We start from the raw sequence: 22883 nt of genomic DNA, 5'->3' as shown, positions 1-22883 counted from the left end.
TATACAGACTTTTGGAGAAGCCTGTATTTACAAGAAAGTGAGTGGGAGCTCTGTAGAATTTCTAATATTATATGTGGATGACATATTGTTGATTGGAAATGATATAGAATTTCTGGATAGCATAAAGGATACTTGAACAAGAGTCTTTCAATGAAAGACCTCGGTGAAGCTGCTTATATATTGGGCATCAAGATCTATAGAGATAGATCAAGATGCTTAATTGGACTTTCACAAAGCACATACCTTGATAAAGTTTTGAAAAAGTTCAAAATGGATCAAGCAAAGAAAGGGTTCTTGCCTGTGTTACAAGGTGTGAAGTTGATTCATACTCAATGTCCGACCACTACAGAAGATAGAGAGAAAATGAAAGGTGTTCCCTATGCTTCACCCATAGGCTCTATCATGTATGCAATGCTGTGTACCAGACCTGATGTGTGCCTTGCTATCAGTTTAGCAGGGAGGTACCAAAGTAATCCAGGAGTGGATCACTGGACAGCGGTCAAGAACATCCTGAAATACCTGACAAGGACTAAGGATATGTTTCTCGTTTATGGAGGTGACAAAGAGCTCGTCGTAAATGGTTACGTCGATGCAAGCTTTGACACTGATCCGTATGACTCTATGTCACAAACCGGATACGTGTTTATATTGAACGGTGGAGCTGTCAATTGGTGCAGTTCTAAACAAAGCGTCGTGGCGGGATCTACGTGTGAAACGGAGTACATAGTTGCTTCGGAAGCAGCAAATGAAGGAGTCTAGATGAAGGAGTTCATATCCGATCTAGGTGTCATACCTAGTGCATCGGGTCCAATGAAAATCTTATGTGACAATACTGGTGCAATTGCCTTGGCAAAGGAACCCAGATTTCACAAGAGAACCAAGCACATCAAGAGACGCTTCAATTCCATCCGCGATCAAGTCAAGGAGGGAGACATATAGATTTGCAAGATACATACGGATCTGAATGTTGCAGACCCGTTGACTAAGCCTCTCTCACGAGCAAAATATGATCAGCACCAAGACTCCATGGGTGTTAGAATCATTACTGTGTAATCTAGATTATTGACTCTAGTGCAAGTGGGAGACTGAAGGAAATATGCCCTAGAGGCAATAATAAAGTTGTTATTTATATTTTCTTATATCATGATAAATGCTTATTATTCATCCTAGAATTGTATTAACCGGAAACTTAGTACATGTGTGAATACATAGACAAACAGAGTGTCACTAGTATGCTTCTACTTGACTAGCTCGTTGAATCAAAGATGGTTAAGTTTCCTAGCCATAGACATGAGTTGTCATTTGATTAACGGGATCACATCATTAGAGAATGATGTGATTGACTTGACCCATTCCGTTAGCTTAGCACTTGATCGTTTAGTATGTTGCCATTGCTTTCTTCATGACTTATACATGTTCCTATGACTATGAGATTATGCAACTCCCGAATACCGGAGGAACACTTTGTGTGCTACCAAATCTCACAACGTAACTCGGTGATTATAAAGGTGCTCTACAGGTGTCTCGGATGGTACTTGTTGAGTTGGCATAGATCGAGATTAGGATTTGTCACTCCGATTGTCAGAGAGGTATCTCTGGGCCCTCTCGGTAATGCACATCACTATAAGCCTCGCAAGCAATGTGAATAATGAGTTAGTTGCGGGATGATGCATTACGGAACGAGTAAAGAGACTTGCCAGTAAAGAGATTGAACTAGGTATTGAGATACCGATGATCGAATCTCAGGCAAGTAACATAACGATGACAAAGGGAATAACGTATGTTGTTATGCGGTTTGACCTATAAAGATCTTCGTAGAATATGTGGGAGCCAATATGAACATCCAGGTTCTGCTATTGGTTATTGACCGGAGACGTGTCTCGGTCATGTCTACATAGTTCTCGAACCCGTAGGGTCCGCATGCTTAACGTTCGGTGACAATCAGTATTATGAGTTTATGTGTTTTGATGTACCGAAGATAGTTCGGAGTCCCGGATGTGATCACGGACATGACGACGAGTCTCGAAATGGTCGAGACATAACGATTGATATATTGGATGACTATATTCGGACACCAGATGAGTTCCGGGGGTCACCGGATAATTATCGGAGTGCCGGGGGGTTATCGGAACCCCCGGGGGAACTAATGGGCCAACATGGGCCTTGTGAGAGAGAGAGGAGGGGCCATAGGGCTGGCCGCCCCCCCTTGGGAGTCCGAATTGGACAAGGAGGGGGGCGGCGCCCCCTCTTTCCCTCCCTCTCTCCCTCTCCTTCCTCCCCCCTTCCTCCTCCTAGTTGGACTAGGAAAGGGGGAGTCCTACTCCTACTAGGAGCAGGACTCCTCCCCTCCTTGGCACGCCCCAAGGGCCGGCCGGCCTCCCCCCTTGCTCCTTTATATACGGGGGCAGGGGGCACCCTAGAACACACAAGTTGATCATTGATCTCTTAGCCGTGTGCGGTGCCCCCCTCCACCATAATCCACCTCGGTCATATCATTGCAGTGCGTAGGAGAAGCCCTGCACCGGTAGCTTCATCATCACCGTCATCACGCCGTCGTACTAACGAAGCTCTCCCTCGACACTCTGCTGGATCGTGAGTTCGTGGGACGTCACCGAGCCGAACGTGTGCAGATCGCGGAGGTGTCGTACTTTCGGTACTAGGATCGGTTGATCGTGAAGACATACGACTACATCAACCACGTTGTCATAACGCTTCCTCTTACGGTCTACGAGGGTACGTGGACAACACTCTCCCCTCTCGTTGCTATGCATCGCCTTGATCTTGCATGCGCGTAGGATTTTTTTTGAAATTACTACGTTCCCCAACAGGTTTTGCCTTTGGGCATCTAGTTTTTCTACTTTCTTTTTGGTTTCTTCTTTGATCCATAGATCACCACTGAAAGATCGTGGATGTCGCCTAGAAGGGGGGTGAATAGGCGCTTTAAAATAATTACGGTTTAGGCTTGAACAAATGCGGAATAAACCTAGCGGTTAATTTGACAAGCACAAAACCTACAACAACTAGGCTCACCTATGTGCACCAACAACTTTTGCTAAGCAAGATAAACAACTAAGTGATAGCAAGGTATATGACAAGAAACAATATGGCTATCACAAAGTAAAGTGCATAAGTAAAGGGTTTGGGTAAGAGATAACCGAGGCACGCGGAGACGACGATGTATCCCGAAGTTCACACCCTTGCGGATGCTAATCTCCGTTTGGAGCAGTGTGGAGGCACAATGCTCCCCAAGAAGCCACTAGGGCCACGTAATCTCCTCACGCCCTCGCACAATGCAAGATGCCGTGATTCCACTAAGGGACCCTTGAGGGCGGTCACCGAACCCGTACAAATGGCAACCCTTGGGGGCGGTCACCGAACCCGTACACTTTGGCAACCCTTGGGGGTGGTCACCGGTACCCGTCAAATTGCTCGGGGCGATCTCCACAACCTAATTGGAGACCCCGACGCTTGCCCGGAGCTTTACACCACAATGATTGAGCTCCGAACACCACCAACCGTCTAGGGCGCCCAAGAAGCACCCAAGAGGAACAAGCTCAAGGGCACCAAGCACCCAAGAGTAATAAGCTTCTCAACTTGTAACTTCCACGTATCACCGTGGAGAACTCAAACCGATGCACCAAATGCAATGGCAAGGGCACACGGAGTGCCCAAGTCCTTCTCTCTCAAATCCCACCAAAGCAACTAATGCTAGGGAGGAAAAAGAGAGGAAGAACAAGAAGGAGAACACCAAGAACTCCAAGATCTAGATCCAAGGGGTTCCCCTCACATAGAGGAGAAAGTGATTGGTGGAAATGTGGATCTAGATCTCCTCTCTCTTTTCCCTCAAAAACTAGCAAGAATCCATGGAGGGATTGAGAGTTAGCAAGCTTGAAGAAGGTCAACAATGGGGGAAGAACACGAGCTCAAGAGATAAGGTAGAATGGGGAAGAAGACCCCCTTATATAGTGGGGGGAACAATCCAACCGTTACCCCCAAAACAGCCCCGCAGAGGGCGGTACTACCGCAGGAGGCAGCGGTACTACCGCTGATCACAGCGGTACTACCGCTCCCCCGGGCGGTACTACCGTGGAGTCTGGAGGGCAGGAGAGAGACAGACCCGAGCGGTACTGCCGCGGTGGTTGGGCAGTACTACCGCTCGTGAGCGGTACTGCCGCTGCGAAGTACCGCACTATCCGACACGAAAAATGACCCCTCGAGTCAACGTGGTAGGGGCCTGGTACCGTAGCGGTACTACTGCTGAGGACCCACCAGCGGTACTACCGCTGCGGAGCGGTATTGCCGCTTATGACCCCTAAGCGGTACTACCGCTGGGTACCGCGGTACTACCGCTGGGACCATCCTAAAGCCACTTCCACGAAAACAAGTATACTCCACGGGAAACCAAAACTGCCATAACTTCTGCATATGAGCTCCGAATTGAGCAAACTCAAGCTTGTTGGATACAAGACGACGAGTAGCATCAAAATAGAGGAGTGAAACCTCCAACCGAGAAGAACCGGCATAACCTTCCAACATCGAAAACATCATAGAAGATGCAAGTGAACTCCGCTTTCGATGAATTCGAGCTTGTCATCAAGATGACCATAAGCTCCAAAACTCACAAAGAGAAAAAACAAACAAGAACCAAGAAAGATGATGCAAGGATGCAATGGTTTGAGCTCTCTACGAATTATATGATCAAGCTACTCATCGAGAGCCCCCCTTGATAGTACGGCAATCGATCCTATAACACGGTCTCCCAACTACCATCATGAGACCGGTAAAATAGAAAACCTACCAAGGGCAAACCTTTGCCTTGCACATGGTCCACTTGAGCTAGATGATGACGATCTTGACTCCCTCAAGTTGGACCACCTTTCTTGGTTGCGTTGGCTCGATGAAGACTAGTTGATTGCTCCCCCATACTCCACTATGGGTGAGCCACTCTTCCGCACATCTTCACAAGTCCATTGTCACCACAATGGACGGCAAGCTTCAAGCATTTGATCCCTTCATGATGCTTCACTTGAACTTGCACACCGCAACATCTTCACAAGTCCATTGTCACCACAATGGACGGCAAGCTTCAAGCATTTGATCTCTTCATGATGCTTCACTTGAACTTGCACACCGCAACCTAACCCCACAAAGAACTCTCACGAAGATCATGGGTTAGTACACGAAGCGTAATTGACAATGCTTACCACACCACGTGATCGCTTGATCCCTCTCGGTACATCTTCTACGCTTTGTGAGTTGATCAAGTTGATTCACTCTTGACTTAGTCTTGATCAACCTTGAATCTTTTCAACTCTCTTCATTTGGATGATGTCTTGAAGATATACATGAATGATCACACAATCTTCTTCTCCAAGACATGCTTGCAATAAGCTCAACTCTCACATGACCAATCTTTGGATAATTCCTTAATAACACCTTGGTCACCACATAAACTCCTTGAAACCAACACATGAACTTCAAGAAATGCCTATGGACAAATCCTTCAAATATAACTCAAGGCAACCATTAGTCCATAGAGATTGTCATCAATTACCAAAACCAAACATGGGGGCACCGCATGTTCTTTCAACCACCTTGTCACATTCTGCCGCTGCTCTCTGCTAATGATCAATGAAGGTCAGCTATTGCTGGACCTTCCAAAAAAAGGGAAAGTAGAATAGGAAGAATTGCACAAATTTCAGCCAGTTAGTGAGCTTCTACCAACCCATCATATTTCCTGATCTACTAGCGCATCTGCTTATGCGAGGCAAACATATGAGAACGGACACTCAAACAGTGCACAGGAAAAAGGGTATTGTCATAAATTCCACAAATTGACAGCAGCTAAAGGCTTAGGATCAGAGATTTATAGCTCATGAAAATCAAGATCTATATATCTTACTACCTGTCCCGACACCGCCATTGACGATAATGACATGCCCATTAGAATATGTGAGTTTTTAAGTACAACTGTCAAGCAATCAAAGCACCCATGGAAAGTGTAATTAACTACTCAAAATGAAAATAAGCATCACTCATAAGATCCTCCTAATATACCCCTAGTTGACATAACATCATTGCGTTGCCAAATAAACTTACTTGTCGATTTGTCTGCTCGATGGTTTGTTAGTGCTTGTGGAACATCTCCTTTGCTACCATTCCCTCAATTACAGTTTGATTGACATGACGATAATGGTGTGTGTATTTTTTGCTCAATCAAAGTCTGTGCAAACCATTTTACAAAAACTATTATGCAACAGAGAGTTGAATCAATAGAAAATTCATAAAATAAGCGAAGGAGAAATCTGGGAAAGTTCAAAGATGTAACTCAATGGAATTACTCTAGGTGAACATCAAAAGAGGCATTACTAATACACATGGCGCATTCAACACGTCATTTTGACAAATCGTGGTGGGCATCAATAATGATGCTTCAAAAGAAAATCACTAATGCATCTAATTAGAGTCTCACCAACGCATTAGACAGCGAGATAGAAAAATGATAAGAGATGACGAGAGTTGTGAACCTCGTGAATATAATTATGCAAACTCAGCATCACGCCATTGACCAATGATAAATTTTCTCTAGATCCTTGTTGTATTAAAATCAAGGGCTTTATATTAAATGAAAATCGAGAACAAACAAATAATACCAAAAGTGCTTTCTATAATGTAAATTTTGATATCCAACAACTATTCTCCCGGATAGTTGAGGACATAAGCACCCATTTCAATAATTCATGACTAGGAGTCTAGGACAACTCTACTAATGAACCTCTGAGACACAGTTCAGTAACAATATTCCAGTGAATATAGGACGAAGAAACTTACATGAAATCCAATTGTTTGCTAACTACGTCCATCAAATCATAGATCTTCCATCCTTGTAAATCAATGAGTTAGCTTCCACAGGATTACCAATTGAACTTCAATCATCACAGTGGAACATGATTGTGTGCACGAATTAATGGATGAAGTCATTGCCACTGTTTCCAAATATGAGATACATGTGCTTATTTCCTAACTATTTCTGATCTAATAGACAAGGGTAAAATAATGCCACCATCAGTAATACTACTAACTAACAAGATGCATCGACACATTAATTTGTTCATCATCAGTTGATATTTCGATGTAAAAGAGAACGGGGAAGAAAATAGGGATCCAAGTGTTGCGGAAAGGGAAAGAGTGGGCGAACCTGGCGTGCTGAAGATCTGGTCGATGGTGGCCCCATCGGGATTGGGGGTAGGGGGGATCAGCACCCTTGCCCTTGTCCGGTCGCTAGACTCCATAGGCTACCTCCTCGCAGCCGCCACGGCCACCCAGAGCCTCCTGCGTTGACGCCGCCCTAATAAATCAATGGATTGAGGGCGTGAGGTGAGGGAATCTGGGAGGTCGCTAGGCCAGGACGGGGCGAGTCGTACCTTGTGGAAGACGACGAGCTTGATCAAAGAGGAGGCCACGATTCCGAGAAAGCGGAGGAAGAGGAGCGTGGGCGGTCGTCGCCGCCACAAATTTGCCGAGCCGTTAGTTAGCCACAACTAAGAAGGTGGGTGTTCCGTTTATACTGTGGTGAGGATACTCGTGCCCCGTCGCTCTCTCCTTCACCGTCCACAAGAGGAGCGGAAAGGGAAGAGGCAAGGGGTAGCTAGTGGCCACGGTCATGGAGGAGGGAGATGCAGAGACGAGCAGAATGGGACGGGTTGGCTTCGTGGGTAAGGAACTTTTACTCGGTGGAGGCGTTATCTCAGGGCGGTAGGTGTGAACACGTTTTTCTCTCCCCATCACATTTTCCTATCCCATTCGCTTTGTTACTTTCTTACTTCGGCATAGTAAAAAAAGATGACGTGGCTATAGGTAGCAGCCGCGTCTTGTATGACTCTTATTGGGTGTAATGTTTCTAAGAGAAAACATTTGAACTTTAGGTAAGAGAACGAAAATACAAGCTTTGTATATTTGAGTGAAAACATACTCGTAGTTTCTAGATCTATCAAAGGCAGCCACGGTATCTTATCCGAAAATCATATTCTTACCTACGGCTTCTACAAAATATTTACGTACTAGGTTGATTCGGCCTGGTAAGTACCCCTTGATTCTTGTTAACCGTCCTAATAAACCACTACCTTCGTCCCAATTTACTAGCTCTCCTCCTATTTTATGTCATATTTTAACCATGAATCAACTAATAAAAATATACTTCCTCTGTAAATAAATATAAGAGTGTTTAGATCACTACTTTAGTGATCTAAAAGCTCCTATATTTCTTTACGAAAGGAGTAGTATATATAGTAAAATAATAGCATTGAAAACAATATTTAAATACGAATTCAACAATATAAATTTTAATAATATGCATTAATATTTTGTTATTTAAATATGTGATCAAAATTGGATCCAAAATATGATGGCACTAATAAACCAGTGCGTAACTTTTTTGTTTTTGTAGAACTTGTAGTGCGTGGGAATAGCATCGCTCGTGTCGTGTCTTATCCACCAGAAGCGCGGGAGCTGCTCTCCCCGGCCATCGGGTCACCCCCTCTTCATCTGAGCCCCGGCAATGTCCGCCCCCAGCGTGACCCCCATCCCCATCACCACCATCTACGAGCTGAAGCAGCACCACTCGCAGCTCGTCCGCCTCGGCCTCGCCTCCCACCCCGCCCACGCGCGCCGCCTCCTCGCCTTCCTCGCGCGCGACCCGGCCGGCCTCCCCTACGCCGCGCGCCTCCTGGCGCACCACCCGGACCCGCACCCGGCGCTCTTCAACCCGCTCTTCGCCTCCCTCCCGCCGCGCCACGCCGCGGCGCTCCTCTCCCTCATGCTCTCCCTGCCCCTGCGCCCCGACCACTTCACCCTGCCCCGCATCCTCCCCGCCGCGCCGCTCCCGCTCGCCGTCCAGCTCCACGCGCTCCTCCTCAAGCTCAACTTCCACTCCCACGCGCACTCCTTCAACGCGCTCCTCGCCGCCTACCACGCCAACGGGCGCGCGGACCTCGCCTTCCGCCTCTTCGTCGGCGGCGGCTCGTCGGCGGTCCTCGACGTCGTGTCGTGGACCACCATGGTGGGCGGGCTGTGCAGGCTGGGCCACGTGGACGACGCGCGGGAGCTGTTCGACGGAATGCCCGAGAGAAACCTTATTTCCTGGAACGCGATGATCTCCGGGTATGTCAAGGCTGGGCGGTTCTTGGACGCGTTGGAGGTGTTCGACCAAATGCGGGTGACGGGGCTAGAGAGGAATGGGTTTGTCGCGGCGAGCGCGGTGGTGGCGTGCACCGGTGCTGGCGCGCTGGCCCGTGGGAGGGAGGTGCACCGGTGGGTGGAGCAGAGCGGGATACAGATGGATGAGAAGCTAGCTACAGCGGTGGTCGACATGTACTGCAAGTGTGGGTCTGTCGAGGAGGCATGGCGCGTATTCCAGGGGCTGCCGACGAAGGGGCTCACGTCGTGGAACTGTATGATCGGTGGGTTGGCGGTGCACGGGAGGTGCAAGGAAGCCATTGAGCTGTTCCACCAGATGGAGAGGGAAGATGTGGCGCCCGATGATGTCACGCTGGTGAACGTCCTCACTGCCTGCGCCCACACCGGCAATGTCAGCGGCGGTCGCCACTACTTCGACTACATCGTGCAGAGATACGGTATTGAGCCCAAGATGGAGCATTATGGCTGTATGGTCGACCTGTTCGGGAGGGCAGGGCTGTTGGACGAAGCCAAGAAGGTGATCGACGACATGCCAATGGAGCCTGACATTGGTGTCCTCGGAGCACTCTTCGGAGCATGCAAGATCCACAGGGACCTCGATCTAGGCGAGGCGATCGGATGGCGTGTCATCGAGCTGGATCCCCAGAACAGCGGGCGGTACGTGCTGCTGGCCAACCTTCTGGCCAGCGCCGGCCGATGGGGAGACGTGGCCAGGGTCCGGCAGCTGATGGACGAGCGCAACGTGAGCAAGGAGGCGGGGCGGTCCGTGATCGAAATCGACAGCGAGGTCTGCGAGTTCCAGTGCGGGACCCTGCGCCATCCCGAGGAGAAGGAGATATTCGCCATGGCGAAGGACATGATGAGGAAGATCGGGCTGGAGGGCTACGCGCCGGACACCAGCGACGTGCTGCACGACGTCGCGGAGGAAGCGAAGGAGGCGTCGCTGCTGTATCACAGCGAGAAGCTGGCCATCGCGTTCGGGCTGCTGCGCACCAGGCCAGGTGACACGATGCGCGTCACGAAGAACCTGCGGGTTTGCCGAGACTGCCATGAGGCGACCAAATTGATATCTCGCGTGTTTGAGCGGGAGATCGTGGTGAGGGACAGGAACCGGTTCCACCATTTCAGGGATGGGGCGTGTTCGTGTAATGATTATTGGTAAGTATACCCGAAACATATGCAGAAAATCGTCTTGGTGAAAGTAGATACCGCCTTATTCGGGAAAATAACCCCTAGCAATTTAGATAATCCAAATGCACATTGAGAAACAAAAAAGAAAAATCTTGACGTGAATAATGTAAATTTTGCTGTAGTCTTTATATATTTATAGAGCATTGTGTATTTTGAGTCTGGATCTAAATTTTTCAAAGGTCATGGACAGATGTCTTGGGAACATTCACATTTTTTCAGAATTTTTTAAACATTTGAAATTGCATTTTTAGACATGTGAGCATGGAAACGCCTTACCGCTGGGAGCAGCAGATATTCTCTCCCACCTTATTATAAGTGAGAGAATATCACATGGAAACCAAGTTTCAGATATTCTCTCCCACCTTATTATAAGTGAGAGAATATCAGATGGAAACCAAGTTTCAAAGAAAATTTCATAAAAACCATGTTTGAAAATTTTAAAAATCTGAAGAAAAAAAAGAGATGTGAAGAGCTTGCCATGCGAAATTCCAAGTTCAAACACATTACCATTTACGAGCTATAAAAAACAAATTCAGCAATTATTAAGTGATGTTTACTATTTGACACTATTCAATGCTGATTTTGTTTGTAAATGGTAATGTTTTTGAACTTGGGAATTTCACGTGCTAATAAAACATCATCTTAAGATTCCATTTTTTTAGATTTTCCCAAAACTTACAGTTTTCATGTGGTTTTCATCGGTTTTCACCGAACTTGGTTTCTAAGTGATATTTTGTCATTGGAAGTTATGTTCACTGACAAATCATGTCAAAGAGCGCATGTCAGAACACCTTCTAATGGCGTGTGACTTACTCGATTGGCGCCTATGACTATGTTGCACTGAAGAAACATAGATTTATTTTCAAGGTTGGCTCTCGCTAAATTAAAATACATGCAAAGATCACCCCCCCTCCTCCTCCAACCTACCGTCGTTGGTGGCCATCTACCCCTCCCCTCCCCCCCCCCCCCCCCCCCCCCCGCCCAAAAAAACAGAACCGATGTTGGCCACTCCAACCATGTCAGCCACCATATTACTGTCCTTCCTTCCCGTCACCGCATGGCGTTTTACGATCTCCAATTCAACCAAAGCTAGATTTTGAAGCGATGATTTGGAAGAACTTTGGAGTTCCAGTCAATTTTCTTGATGGTCATAATCTTCATGAATTTCTCTTGGTGGCTGAAGTCTCGAGGTCAAGGATCCATTTGAATGTTGAATCAGTTGCGCTTATTCTTTAATCTTGATTTGGCGAAATGCAGCCAGGTTCAAACTTTCTCATGTTCAATATTGGTCATTCAAATTCATTGTTTCATCTAGAGATGTGGGTTTCCTATTATAATGGCGGTAATATTGCTAATAAATCAATCTGCAATTCTGGCTTAGGGGCAAAGGAGGCATGAATTCTACCAAGGAGTTTGGATTATATTGCAAAGAACAAGATGAATTGGACCATGGTCACTCGTTCAAAAGACCAAGGTAAATCTTTTGCAAATGTTGTTAGATCTCCTCATTTTTTTATGACCGAGTTCGTCCGAAGAATCCTCTTCCAAGCAAGCACCAAAATTTAGTTTTCCAAGGCCTTGAATTTTCAGGGGGGGGGGGGGGGGGTGCAACAGAAGAGACCTTCAGGGATCATTCATGGGTGGGATCTCAGGAATTTCAAAAGTCTAAGAAGCAAGCTATAACTTCTTATGGGTCGAGCCCAAGGCCTCGCAATGGGCAAACATTTTGTGTTCTCCGTCAGGTGTTTGCCACTTTCGTCCTGCATGCACTAACAAGATTTGATGTAGGGCCTCCAAGGGTTGGGCCATGTGGCATGCTCTTGCCCCACCGAGCCTAGACTTCCTAATCCTCCACTCATCCCAAATCATAGGTGGGAACCACTACAACTCAAATTTCACGTCATCAGCCTAATTAGTCTCATTGGTACAGAAGGTTGTGATCTCCCCTGGATCATCATCAACATTGGCGGTTCTCGGGATGATGTCAGCGGGGCAGCTAAAGAACATAGAAAGGTGGCCTCTTCAGCTTCCTTGCTCAATTCCTCCTTTGCCCAATCTCTGCTCCAAACAATGTTGAAGACCATTGTATGCCAGAACCGACTACATCGTTCCCCTTCGATCCGACGCCCTTCCTGTCGCTGGGGCATCAAGCGATTGAGGTTGACGCTCGGCTTCCCCGAGTTAGGGTAATCTTTCCACACATTCATCTTGCAAATGAAGACCTTGCCATTGTAACATTTGTTCCTATGCCCAAGGTGAGGTTCATTTCATAAATATGAGAGAGATCATTACTGAATTCTTAAGAGATTTCGACATATTAGGGTTTAAGGAGGTCACCTCTTGTCCCCATGGGCAAGCATTTGTCAGTCTCGAATCGATTTTTGACACAGATGAGTTGGTTGGTAATAGTCCACTTAGTTATGACGATGTTGCTATTGTTTTTGAAAACATGATTAGGGTTTAAATTGGAGAAAGTTTCAGCTCAATAGAGAAGCTTGGCTCATACTTGTAGGGTTTCATGATGATCTTAGAAATTTTATATTTTTAATGATATTAGAAGCTTTGTAAAGATGTTAGTTTGTGATAAAAGGGGGAGCACAAAAGTTGGTATCATCATCAAAATAAGAGTGGATGACTTAAAGATATTTATGTAAAGCATAGTGGTGCAGTCCAAATCACATGGCTTGAGAGGGGGAAGGTCGTAATATGTTCTTGTTACATTTTTGCAGCAAAACCTCCTTTGAGGGGGGCACAACATGAGGGCACAATTCCTCTAAATGTAAATTGCCATCCATTGCCTGATCAGGAACAGTTTCACCCAAACAAGGAAAATCATATTATTGGTCATTTTCCCTGGAATGATCCACGTGTTGCACCTGCTGCTAAACCTCAAGATGCACATGGCCAAATGAATATAGAGGAAGATCCTGACTAGGGGCATTGGGCTATGCCACATCGGCAACAACTGATTCATATTAAAATTCAGCATGAGGAATTTTTAGAACTCCATGACCGACTACTAGATATTGAAGTCAATCAAAAATCCACAACATGAATTAGAAGATAATACTGGGCTCATTCTCTCTTTAAATATCTCCGGTAATTCAAGTACAACTAGTTTTTTGGGTGGTCTGGACTTGTAGCTCAACTCGCATTGGATTTGAATTTGGCTTCTCTTGGCCCAGAGATGATACTCCTTGATGGGCCTATGAATTTTGGCCCATTACCTTTGGTTGCTCATATGCCTGAGCTTGACCAGATATGGCTCTAAATTTTAATAGGTTGGCACCTACTGTGGTTAATGATCATGAGTTTGACATGAGTCTTTTCTTTCAGCATGATGTTTGTTGAAGGTAGTAGTGACCTGCCCATTAATACTAGTATCATTGTGATTAATGATGTCTCTGCTAATATTGAAAAGCCAACTCCTACATCAGTTGTCCGAGGAACTTCTCTCAATGTTGGTGTGCTTTCTGTACCTATTCTTGCAATCCAACTTGCCCCATCTGTTGCCCATTTTCAAGCTACTGTTCCGCCCTCTGATTTGGTCATTTCTAATCCGACTGGACCTTAGTCAACTGCTCTACAAAGAAACTATGAAGGACCATATGATATCTGAAATTTCTCTGAGTCATGAGTTATTGGATATTGAGAGTTGAATGCTTCCTCCAATGCTTAAGTCGTAAAGTCAAAGTGTCAACTCATCCACAATTCTGAGCTCCTATGATATTCTATGCTCCCAAATATGACAAGGGAAGAAAGTGATTCTAATTCATCTAATGGCTCTTCAAGTGCATGTATTCCCCCTGGCTTCTTTGAACAAGGAAAATTCCTTGAAGTTGTAGTGGGTAACTCTACATATGTCTATGAGCCAATTCTTCAACCGACAGTGTTAGGAGATCTGATGGATTTAGCTACTCTAGATTGATCTCCATTAGCTTAGGAGTGAAGGTGTTGCCATTTGGAAGAGTATTTTCCTCCTGGCAAGGACTACTCTAATATTATGAAGGTACCATTATATGGGTTCATTTTATTTATGTGGCTCTAATGTGAGTTGGTAAATTTGAGTGGCAAAGGGATTTTTATCTTCTTAAATGTGGGATGTCATTATTTAGGATTATGACAATCAAGTTTTGGTCCCTTTCTACATTTTTGATAAATGTTCTTCCTCACATGGACATGTATGTAAAATGCAAATTTATGTTCCTTGGATGATGACACTAACACCAGTACAGCGAGGTGCTATACAAACGGTTTTTAACCCCTTTCCGCGACGGCATTCGGAACTGTCGCCTAGTGAGTGACGGCGATAAGGGGGTCCTTCCCACACGACCCAGAAACCGTCGGGGATATTCCCTCCTGGCACACACGCTCGGCAAAATGAGGTCGTGTGAGACCGACGAGCCCTCAAATACGGAAATACATACAGTAGAGCTAAAAAATACAAGTATACAGGCAAAATTGTTTCCGGTCGCAAGTACATCCCACACAGTCAGTCCCCGCTAAACGTTTTCGTTCGTATGTACATCCCACACAGTCGCTCCAAGGAAAACGTTTCCGTTCATAGGTACATCACACACAATTTTCCCCGTTAAATCGTTTGTGATAGTGTTGCCATTGCACACGATATTAACAATTTTATCGTTTGCGTTATTGAATGCATCACACACGGTGCGTAGAAGAAACTGTGTGGCAAAGGCTGTCCATCACACACAATTTTTATGTGGTAAACATTTGCGCCAGGTGGCCTAACGCAAACAGTTTTCAAGAGGATGTCGTGTGTGATTGTTCATTAATCTAACATGGTTTATTCCTAAAAACTGTGTGCGTTATTGAATGCATTACACACGGTGTTTTCTCAATAACCGTTTGCAATAGAAAAACCCAATTAGCAGGCTAATTATCTGATTATTAATAATCCATTTATTAATCTAATTGACATTTCATATTAAGCCCAAAATATATTTCATTTTCATAATTGAAATACATGAGAGTACAACATCATATAGCTTCAGCACTCAGCTACCCCATTACACAACTACACCAGCACCAAGTTTCACATGCAACATCTATAACCTTTCGAAATTAGCATCATAGATGATACATAGACATATGTATCTCATCTGGAAAACTGTTGAAGCAAAAGGAGAATATTGAGCCTTCATTGATGTTGAAGGTCTTTGTAACTTTAGGCCACTGCCTGTGGATGATTGACCGTCCATCCTTCGTTCTCTTCAGGAACACTTCAAAATTGAGCCGTGGGTGTTGTATGAATACCTTCCTCGCCTCCTGACCATACAGGTGGTTTGAGAGGTAATCATCAGTGAACTACTTTGGAAAGGCCTGAAAACAAGGATGTGCATAAATATCTTCTCTATATTGGAAATGGGGCAAAGGAATAAAAAGGCAAGGTATAATAGTTAGTACCACCATGTAGTAAATTGATGTCTTCTTCATTGTGCAGACAAAGATCTTGTTGTTTTTCGTCGCTAATTTCTTTATCCTAACAATCTTTCTGAGTTTCTTGCACTGGTACGCGTCAGTCCTAAACAAACGGTTTTTAACCCCTTTCCGCGATGACATTTGGAACCGTCGTCAAGTGAGTGTGGGCGATAGGGGGTTCTTCCCACACGACCCAGAAACCGTCGGGGATAGGGCCCCTATAGTACTCCTACTCGTTTCTGCTCGCATTGCCATCGCAGTCGGTATTCTGTGGTGCTACGGTTACGATGTGCGGCCCATCACAAACGGTTCACTATTATAGGGTTTCGAGCGAGGGAAGGGGTGTGTGTGTGTGTGCGTGCATGCCCGAGGAGGTTTTGGTGTGTGTGTGTGTGTGGAGGGGGCCGCGGGGTGTTTGAGGAAATGACGCGGGTACTGAAAATTTTACTACGTGGGAGTGAAATGCCGGGCTATTGAAAATTTTGATGATAGTGCATCGCACACGGTCCGAAGAAAACAACCGTGTGTTATGAAACAGAAAAACCCTTGAGGCGGGCAGATATTTTCTAGGGATGCAGGCGGGATTGGGAACAAGAAACATTGCACACGGTCCGGAGATAACAACTGTGTGTTATGAAACAAAAAACCCACGAGGCGGGTAGATATTTTCTAGGGATGCAGGCGGGATTGGGAACAAGAAGCATCGCACACGGTCCGGAGATAACAACCGTGTGTTATGAAACAGAAAAACCCTCGAGGCGGGCAGATATTTTTGAGAGCGGGAGCCTCGTGGAGCCCAATGTACTGTGCGGATGTGTGCGTGACAGGTGCACCGGCATGGCACACGGTTAGTTTGAGTGAACCATGTCTGTTGCGTCATCCGACTTGTCTAATGTTCATAAATTTGGCGAAAAATGACGCGGGAGAGGGTCAGAACACGAACACACTTGCATGTGGACCAAATTTATGTATCAAAAGGGTGGTTTGATTTTCAAATACCAAATGCAACTTCGATGTGGCACCTCTCTCGCAAAGCGCACGGTATTGCTTGCCCCCACCCCCCTCGTGTCGGCACGAAGGGAATCCTAAGCTATGAATGCATGCCCCCCCCAACCGAGGTTCACCTAGCAAAGTGCGAAGTAGCTAGCAGCCCCCCCTCCCTCGTGTCGGCACGAAGGGAATCCTAAGCTATGAATGCATGCCCCCCAACCGAGGTTCATTCACCTAGCAAAGTGCGAAGTAGCTAGCAGCCCCCCCTCCCTCGTGTCGGCACGAAGGGAATCCTAAGCTATGAATGCATGCCCCCCAACCGAGGTTCACCCTAGCAAAGTGCGAAGTAGCTAGCAGCCCCCTCTCCCTCGTGTCGGCACGAAGGGAATCCTAAGTTATGAATGGATGCCCCTCCCGAACGAGGTTCACCCTAGCAAAGTGCGAAGTAGCTAGCAGCCCCCCTCCCTCGTGTCGGCACGAAGGGAATCCGAAGCTATGAATGCATGCCCCCCCAACCGAGGTTCACCTCTTTCTCTTGAGCTTGCGTTGGTTTTTCCCTTGAATAGGAAAGGGTGATGCAGCAAAGTAGCGTAAGTGTTTCCCTCAGTTTTTGAGAACCAAGGTATCAATCCAGTAGGAGACTACACGCAAGTCGCCTCGTACCTACACAAACAAATAAGAACCTTGCAACCAACGCGATAAAGGGGTTGTCAATCCCTTCACGGCCACTTGCAAAAGTGAGATCTGATAGAGATAATAAGATAAATATTTTTGGTATTTTTTATGATAAAGATTGAAAGTAAAGATTGCAAAGTAAAATAGATTGGAAACTTATATGATGGAGAATAGACCCGGGGGCCATAGGTTTCACTAGTGGCTTCTCTCAAGATATCATAAGTATTACGGTGGGTGAACAAATTACTGTCGAGCAATTGATAGAAAAGTGCATAGTTATGAGAATATCTAGGCATGATCATGTATATAGGCATCATGTCCGCGACAAGTAGATCGAAACGATTCTGCATCTACTACTATTACTCCACACATCGACCACTATCCAGCATGCATCTAGAGTATTAAGTTCATAAGAACAGAGTAACGCATTAGGCAAGATGACATGATGTAGAGGGATAAACTCAAGCAATATGATATAAACCCCATCTTTTTATCCTCGATGGCAACAATACAATACGTGTCGTTTCCCTTTCTGTCACTGGGATCGAGCAACGCAAGATTGAACCCAAAGCTAAGCACTTCTCCCATTGCAGGAAAGATCAATCTAGTAGGCCAAACCAAACTGATAATTCAAAGAGACTTGCAAAGATAACAAATCATACATAAAAGAATTCAGAGGAGATTCAAATATTGTTCATAGATAATCTTGATCATAAACCCACAATTCATCGGATCTCGACAAACACACCACAAAAAGAGTTACATCGAATAGATCTCCAAGAAGATCGAGGAGAACTTTGTATTGAGATCCAAAGAGAGAGAAGAAGCCATCTAGCTAATAACTATGGACCCGAAGGTCTGTGGTAAACTACTCACACATCATCGGAGAGGCTATGGTGTTGATGTAGAAGCCCTCCGTGATCGATTCCCCCTCCGGCGGAGCGCCGGAAAAGGCCCCAAGACGGGATCTCACGGGTACAGAAGGTTGCGGCGGTGGAAATAGGGTTTCGTGGTGCTCCTGGATGTTTTCAGGGTATATGGATATATATAGGAGGAAGAAGTAGGTCGACGGAGCTGCGAGGGGCCCATGAGGGTGGGGCGCGCCCAGGGGGGCAGGCGCGCCTCCCTACCTCGTGACCTCCTCGCTTCTTTCTTGACGTCCACTCCAAGTCCCCTGGATCACGTTTGTTCCAAAAATCACTCTCCCGAAGGTTTCATTCCGTTTGGATTCCATTTGATATTCCTTTTCTGCGAAACACTGAAATAGGCAAAAAACAACAATTTGCACTGGGCCTTCGGTCAATAGGTTAGTCCCAAAAACAATATAAAAGTGTATAATAAAGCCCATTAAACATCCAAAACAGATAATATAATAGCATGGAACAATAAAAATTTATAGATACGTTGGAGACGTATCAAGCATCCCCAAGCTTAATTCCTGCTCGTCCTCGAGTAGGTAAATGATAAAAACAGAATTTTTGATGTGGAATGCTACCTAGCATAATTTTCAATGTAATTTTCTTTATTGTGGCATGAATGTTCAGATCCGAAAGATTCAAGACAAAAGTTTAATATTGACATAAAAATAATAATACTTCAAGCATACTAACTAAGCAATTATGTCTTCTCAAAATAACATGGCCAAAGAAAGTTCATGCCTACAAAATCATATAGTTTGGTCATGCTTCATTTTCGTCACACAAGAATGCTCTCATCATGCACAACCCCGATGAAAAGCCAAGCAATTGTTTCATACTTTAGTAATCTCAAACTTTTCCAACCTTCACGCAATATATGAGCATGAGCCATGGATATAGCACTATGGGTGGAATAGAATATAATGATGGGGGTTATGTGGAGAATACAAAAAAGGAGAAAGTCTCACATTGACGCGGCTAATCAACGGGCTAGGGAGATGCCCATCAATTGATGTCAATGCAAGGAATAGGGATTGCCATGCAACGGATGCACTAGAGCTATAAATGTACGAAAGCTCAACAAAAGAAACTAAGTGGGTGTGCATCCAACTTCCTTGCTCACGAAGACCTAGGGCATTTGAGAAAGCCCATTGTTGGAATATACAAGCCAAGTTCTATAATGAAAAATTCCCACTAGTATATGAAAGTGATAAAACAAGAGACTCTCTATCATAAAGATCATGGTGCTACTTTGAAGCACAAGTGTGGGAAAAAAGGATAGTAGCATTGTCCCTTTTTATTTCTTTTCTCTTTTTTTGACCTTTCCTTTTTTTGGCCTTTTTTTCTTTTTTTTCTCTTCTTCTTTTTATTTGGGACAATGCTCTATTAATGATGATCATCGCACTTCTATTTATTTACAACTCAATGATTACAACCCGATACTTAGAACAAAATATGACTCTATATGAATGCCTCCGACGGTATACCGGGATGGGCAATGAATCAAGAGTGACATGTATGATAAATTATGCATGGTGGATTTGCCACAAATACGATGTCAACTACATGATCATGCAAGGCAATATGACAATGATGAAGCGTGTCATAGTAAATGAAACGGTGGAAAGTTGCATGGCAATATATCTCGGAATGGCTATGGAAATGCCATAATAGGTAGGTATGGTGGCTGTTTTGAGGAAGATATAAGGAGGTTTATGTGTGATAGAGCGTATCATATCACGGGGGTTGGATGCACCGGCGAAGTTTGCACCAACTCTCAAGGTGAGAAAGGGCAATGCACGGTATCGAAGAGGCTAGCAATGATGGAAAGGTGAGAGTGCGTATAATCCATGGACTCAACATTAGTCATAAAGAACTCACATACTTATTGCAAAAATCTACAAGTCATCAAAAACCAAGCATTACGCGCATGCTCCTAGGGGGATAGATTGGTAGGAAAAGACCATCGCTCGTCCCCGACCGCCACTCATAAGGATGAAAATCAAAGAACACCTCATGCTTCAAATTTGTTACACAACATTTACCATACGTGCATGCTACGGGACATGCAAACTTCAACACAAGTATTTCTCAAATTCACAACTACTCAACTAGCATGACTCGAATATTACCATCTCCATATCTCAAAACAATCATCAAGTATCAAACTTCTCATAGTATTCAATGCACTTTTTATGAAAGTTTTTATTATATCCAAATTGGATGCCTATTATATTAGGACCAATTTTATAGCCAAAGAAAATTACCATGCTGTTGTAAAGGACTCTCAAAATAATATAAGTGAAGCATGAGAGATCAACAATTTCTATAAAATAAAACCACCACCGTGCTCTAAAAGATATAAGCGAAGCACTAGAGCAAAATTATCTAGCTCAGAAGATATAAGTGAAGCACATAGAGTATTCTAATAAATTCCGATTCATGTGTGTCTCTACCAAAAGGTGTGTACAGCAAGGATGATTATGGTAAACTAAAAAGCAAAGACTCAAATCATACAAGACGCTCCAAGCAAAACACATATCATGTGGTGAATAAAAATATAGCATCAAGTAAAGTTACCCATGGACGGAGACGAAAGAGGGGATGCCTTCCGGGGGATTCCCAAGCTTAGGCTTTTGGTTGTACTTGAATTTTACCTTGGGGTGCCTTGGGCATCCCCAAGCTTAGGCTCTTGCCACTTCTTATTCCATAATCCATCAAATCTTTACCCAAAAATTTGAAAACTTCATAACACAAAACTCAACAGAAAATCTCATGAGCTCCGTTAGCGAAATAAAACAAACCACCACTTTAAGGTACTGTAATGAAATCATTCTTTATTTATATTGGTGTTAAACCTACTATATTCCAACTTCTCTATGGTTCATAACCTCCGATACTAGCCATAGATTCATCAAAATAAGCAAACAACACACGAAAAACAGAATCTGTCAAAAACAGAACAGTCTGTAGTAATCTGTATCTAACGCAAACTTCTGTAACTCAGAAAAATCTACTAAAATGGGACGACCTAGATAATTTGTTTATTGATCTAATGCAATTGGAATAAGTATTTTATCACGTTCTGGTGATTTTTAACAATTGTTTTCGTGCGCAGAAAGTTTCTGACTTTTTCAGCAAGATCAAATAACTATCATCCAGGAAGATCCTATAGGTTTCACTTGGCACAAACACTAATTAAAACATAAAACAGATCTAACCAGAGGCTAGATCAAATATTTATTACTAAACAGAACCAAAAAGCAAGAAACAAAAATAAAATTGGGTTGCCTCCCAACAAGCGCTATCGTTTAACGCCCCTAGCTAGGCATTAAGGCAAGAATAGATCTAGGTATTATCATCTTTGGTATGCAATCCGTAAGTGGCTCTCTAATAGATTCATAAGATAATTTAATTTTCTTCCTAGGAAAGTGTTCCATGCCTTTCCTTAATGGAAATTGGAATCTAATATTTCCTTCTTTCATATCAATAATTGCACCAATCGTTCTAAGGAAAGGTCTACCAAGAATAATAGGACATGTAGGATTGCAATCTATGTCAAGAACAACGAAATCTACGGGCACATAATTCCTATATACAACAATAAGAACATCATTAATTCTTCCCATAGGTTTCTTAATGGTGGAATCCGCAAGATGCAAGTTTAAAGAACAATCATCAAATTCACGGAAACCTAGCACATCACACAAAGCTTTCGGAATCGTGGAAACACTAGCACCCAAATCACACAAAGCATAGCATTCATGATCTTTAATCTTAATTTTAATAGTAGGTTCCCACTCATCATAAAGTTTTCGAGAGATAGAAACTTCTAATTCAAGCTTTTCCATAGGATTGCATTAAAGCATCAACGATATGTTTGGTAAAAGCTTTATTTTGACTATAAGCATGAGGAAATTTAACACGGATTGCAACAAGGAAATACAATCTATTAAAGAGAAATTATCATAATTAAATTCCTTGAAATCCAAAATAGTGGGTTCATTGCTATGTAAAGTTTTGGCCTCTTCAATCCCACTTTTACCAATGTTTGCATCAAGATCTAAAAACTCTGAATCATTGGGATGCCTTCTAACTAAAGTTGACTCATCTCCAGTCCCATCATTATCAAGATTCATATTGTAAAACAAAGATTTAATAGGAGACACATCAATCACTTTTAGATATTCATCCTTATTATCATGAAAACTAGAAGAACACACTCTCACAAAGCAATCTTTTTTAGCACGCATCCTAGCGGTTCTTTCTTTGCACTCATCAATGGAAATTCTCATGGCTTTGGGAGACTCATTGATACCATGCTTAGGTGGAATAGATCTAAGTTTCAAAGAATCAACATCAAGAGAAATTCTATCCACGTTCCTAGCCAACTCATCAATCTTAGGCAATTTTTCTTCAAGCAAAGCATTGGAAATCTTTTGCAAAACCATAAATTCTTTAACACTAGTCTCA

At 44.1% G+C, this 22883-nt stretch overlaps 1 protein-coding gene and 1 long non-coding RNA gene across 2 annotated transcripts; one reads left to right on the top strand and one right to left on the bottom strand.

Moving 5' to 3' along the window:
* Nucleotides 1–4399: 4399 nt before the first annotated feature.
* On the bottom strand, nt 4400–7683 carry LOC123495042 (uncharacterized). The gene is made up of 2 exons (XR_012190019.1): nt 7425–7683; nt 4400–7348 (listed from the first exon to the last, which is right to left on the bottom strand). It is a non-coding gene; the product is annotated as an uncharacterized lncRNA (long non-coding RNA).
* Nucleotides 7684–8475: 792 nt separating this feature from the next.
* On the top strand, nt 8476–10536 carry LOC109766843 (pentatricopeptide repeat-containing protein At5g06540). The gene has a single exon (XM_020325605.4). The coding sequence runs from the start codon at nt 8558–8560 to the stop codon at nt 10355–10357; it is 1800 nt and encodes a 599-aa protein (XP_020181194.1). The 5' UTR covers nt 8476–8557; the 3' UTR covers nt 10358–10536.
* Nucleotides 10537–22883: the final 12347 nt, after the last annotated feature.

This window comes from Aegilops tauschii, chromosome 7, assembly GCF_002575655.3.
Source record: "Aegilops tauschii subsp. strangulata cultivar AL8/78 chromosome 7, Aet v6.0, whole genome shotgun sequence".
Lineage (NCBI taxonomy): Eukaryota > Viridiplantae > Streptophyta > Magnoliopsida > Poales > Poaceae > Aegilops > Aegilops tauschii.
Note: the sequence above shows the minus strand (reverse complement) of the source record. Positions and strands in the feature narration are given on the sequence as shown.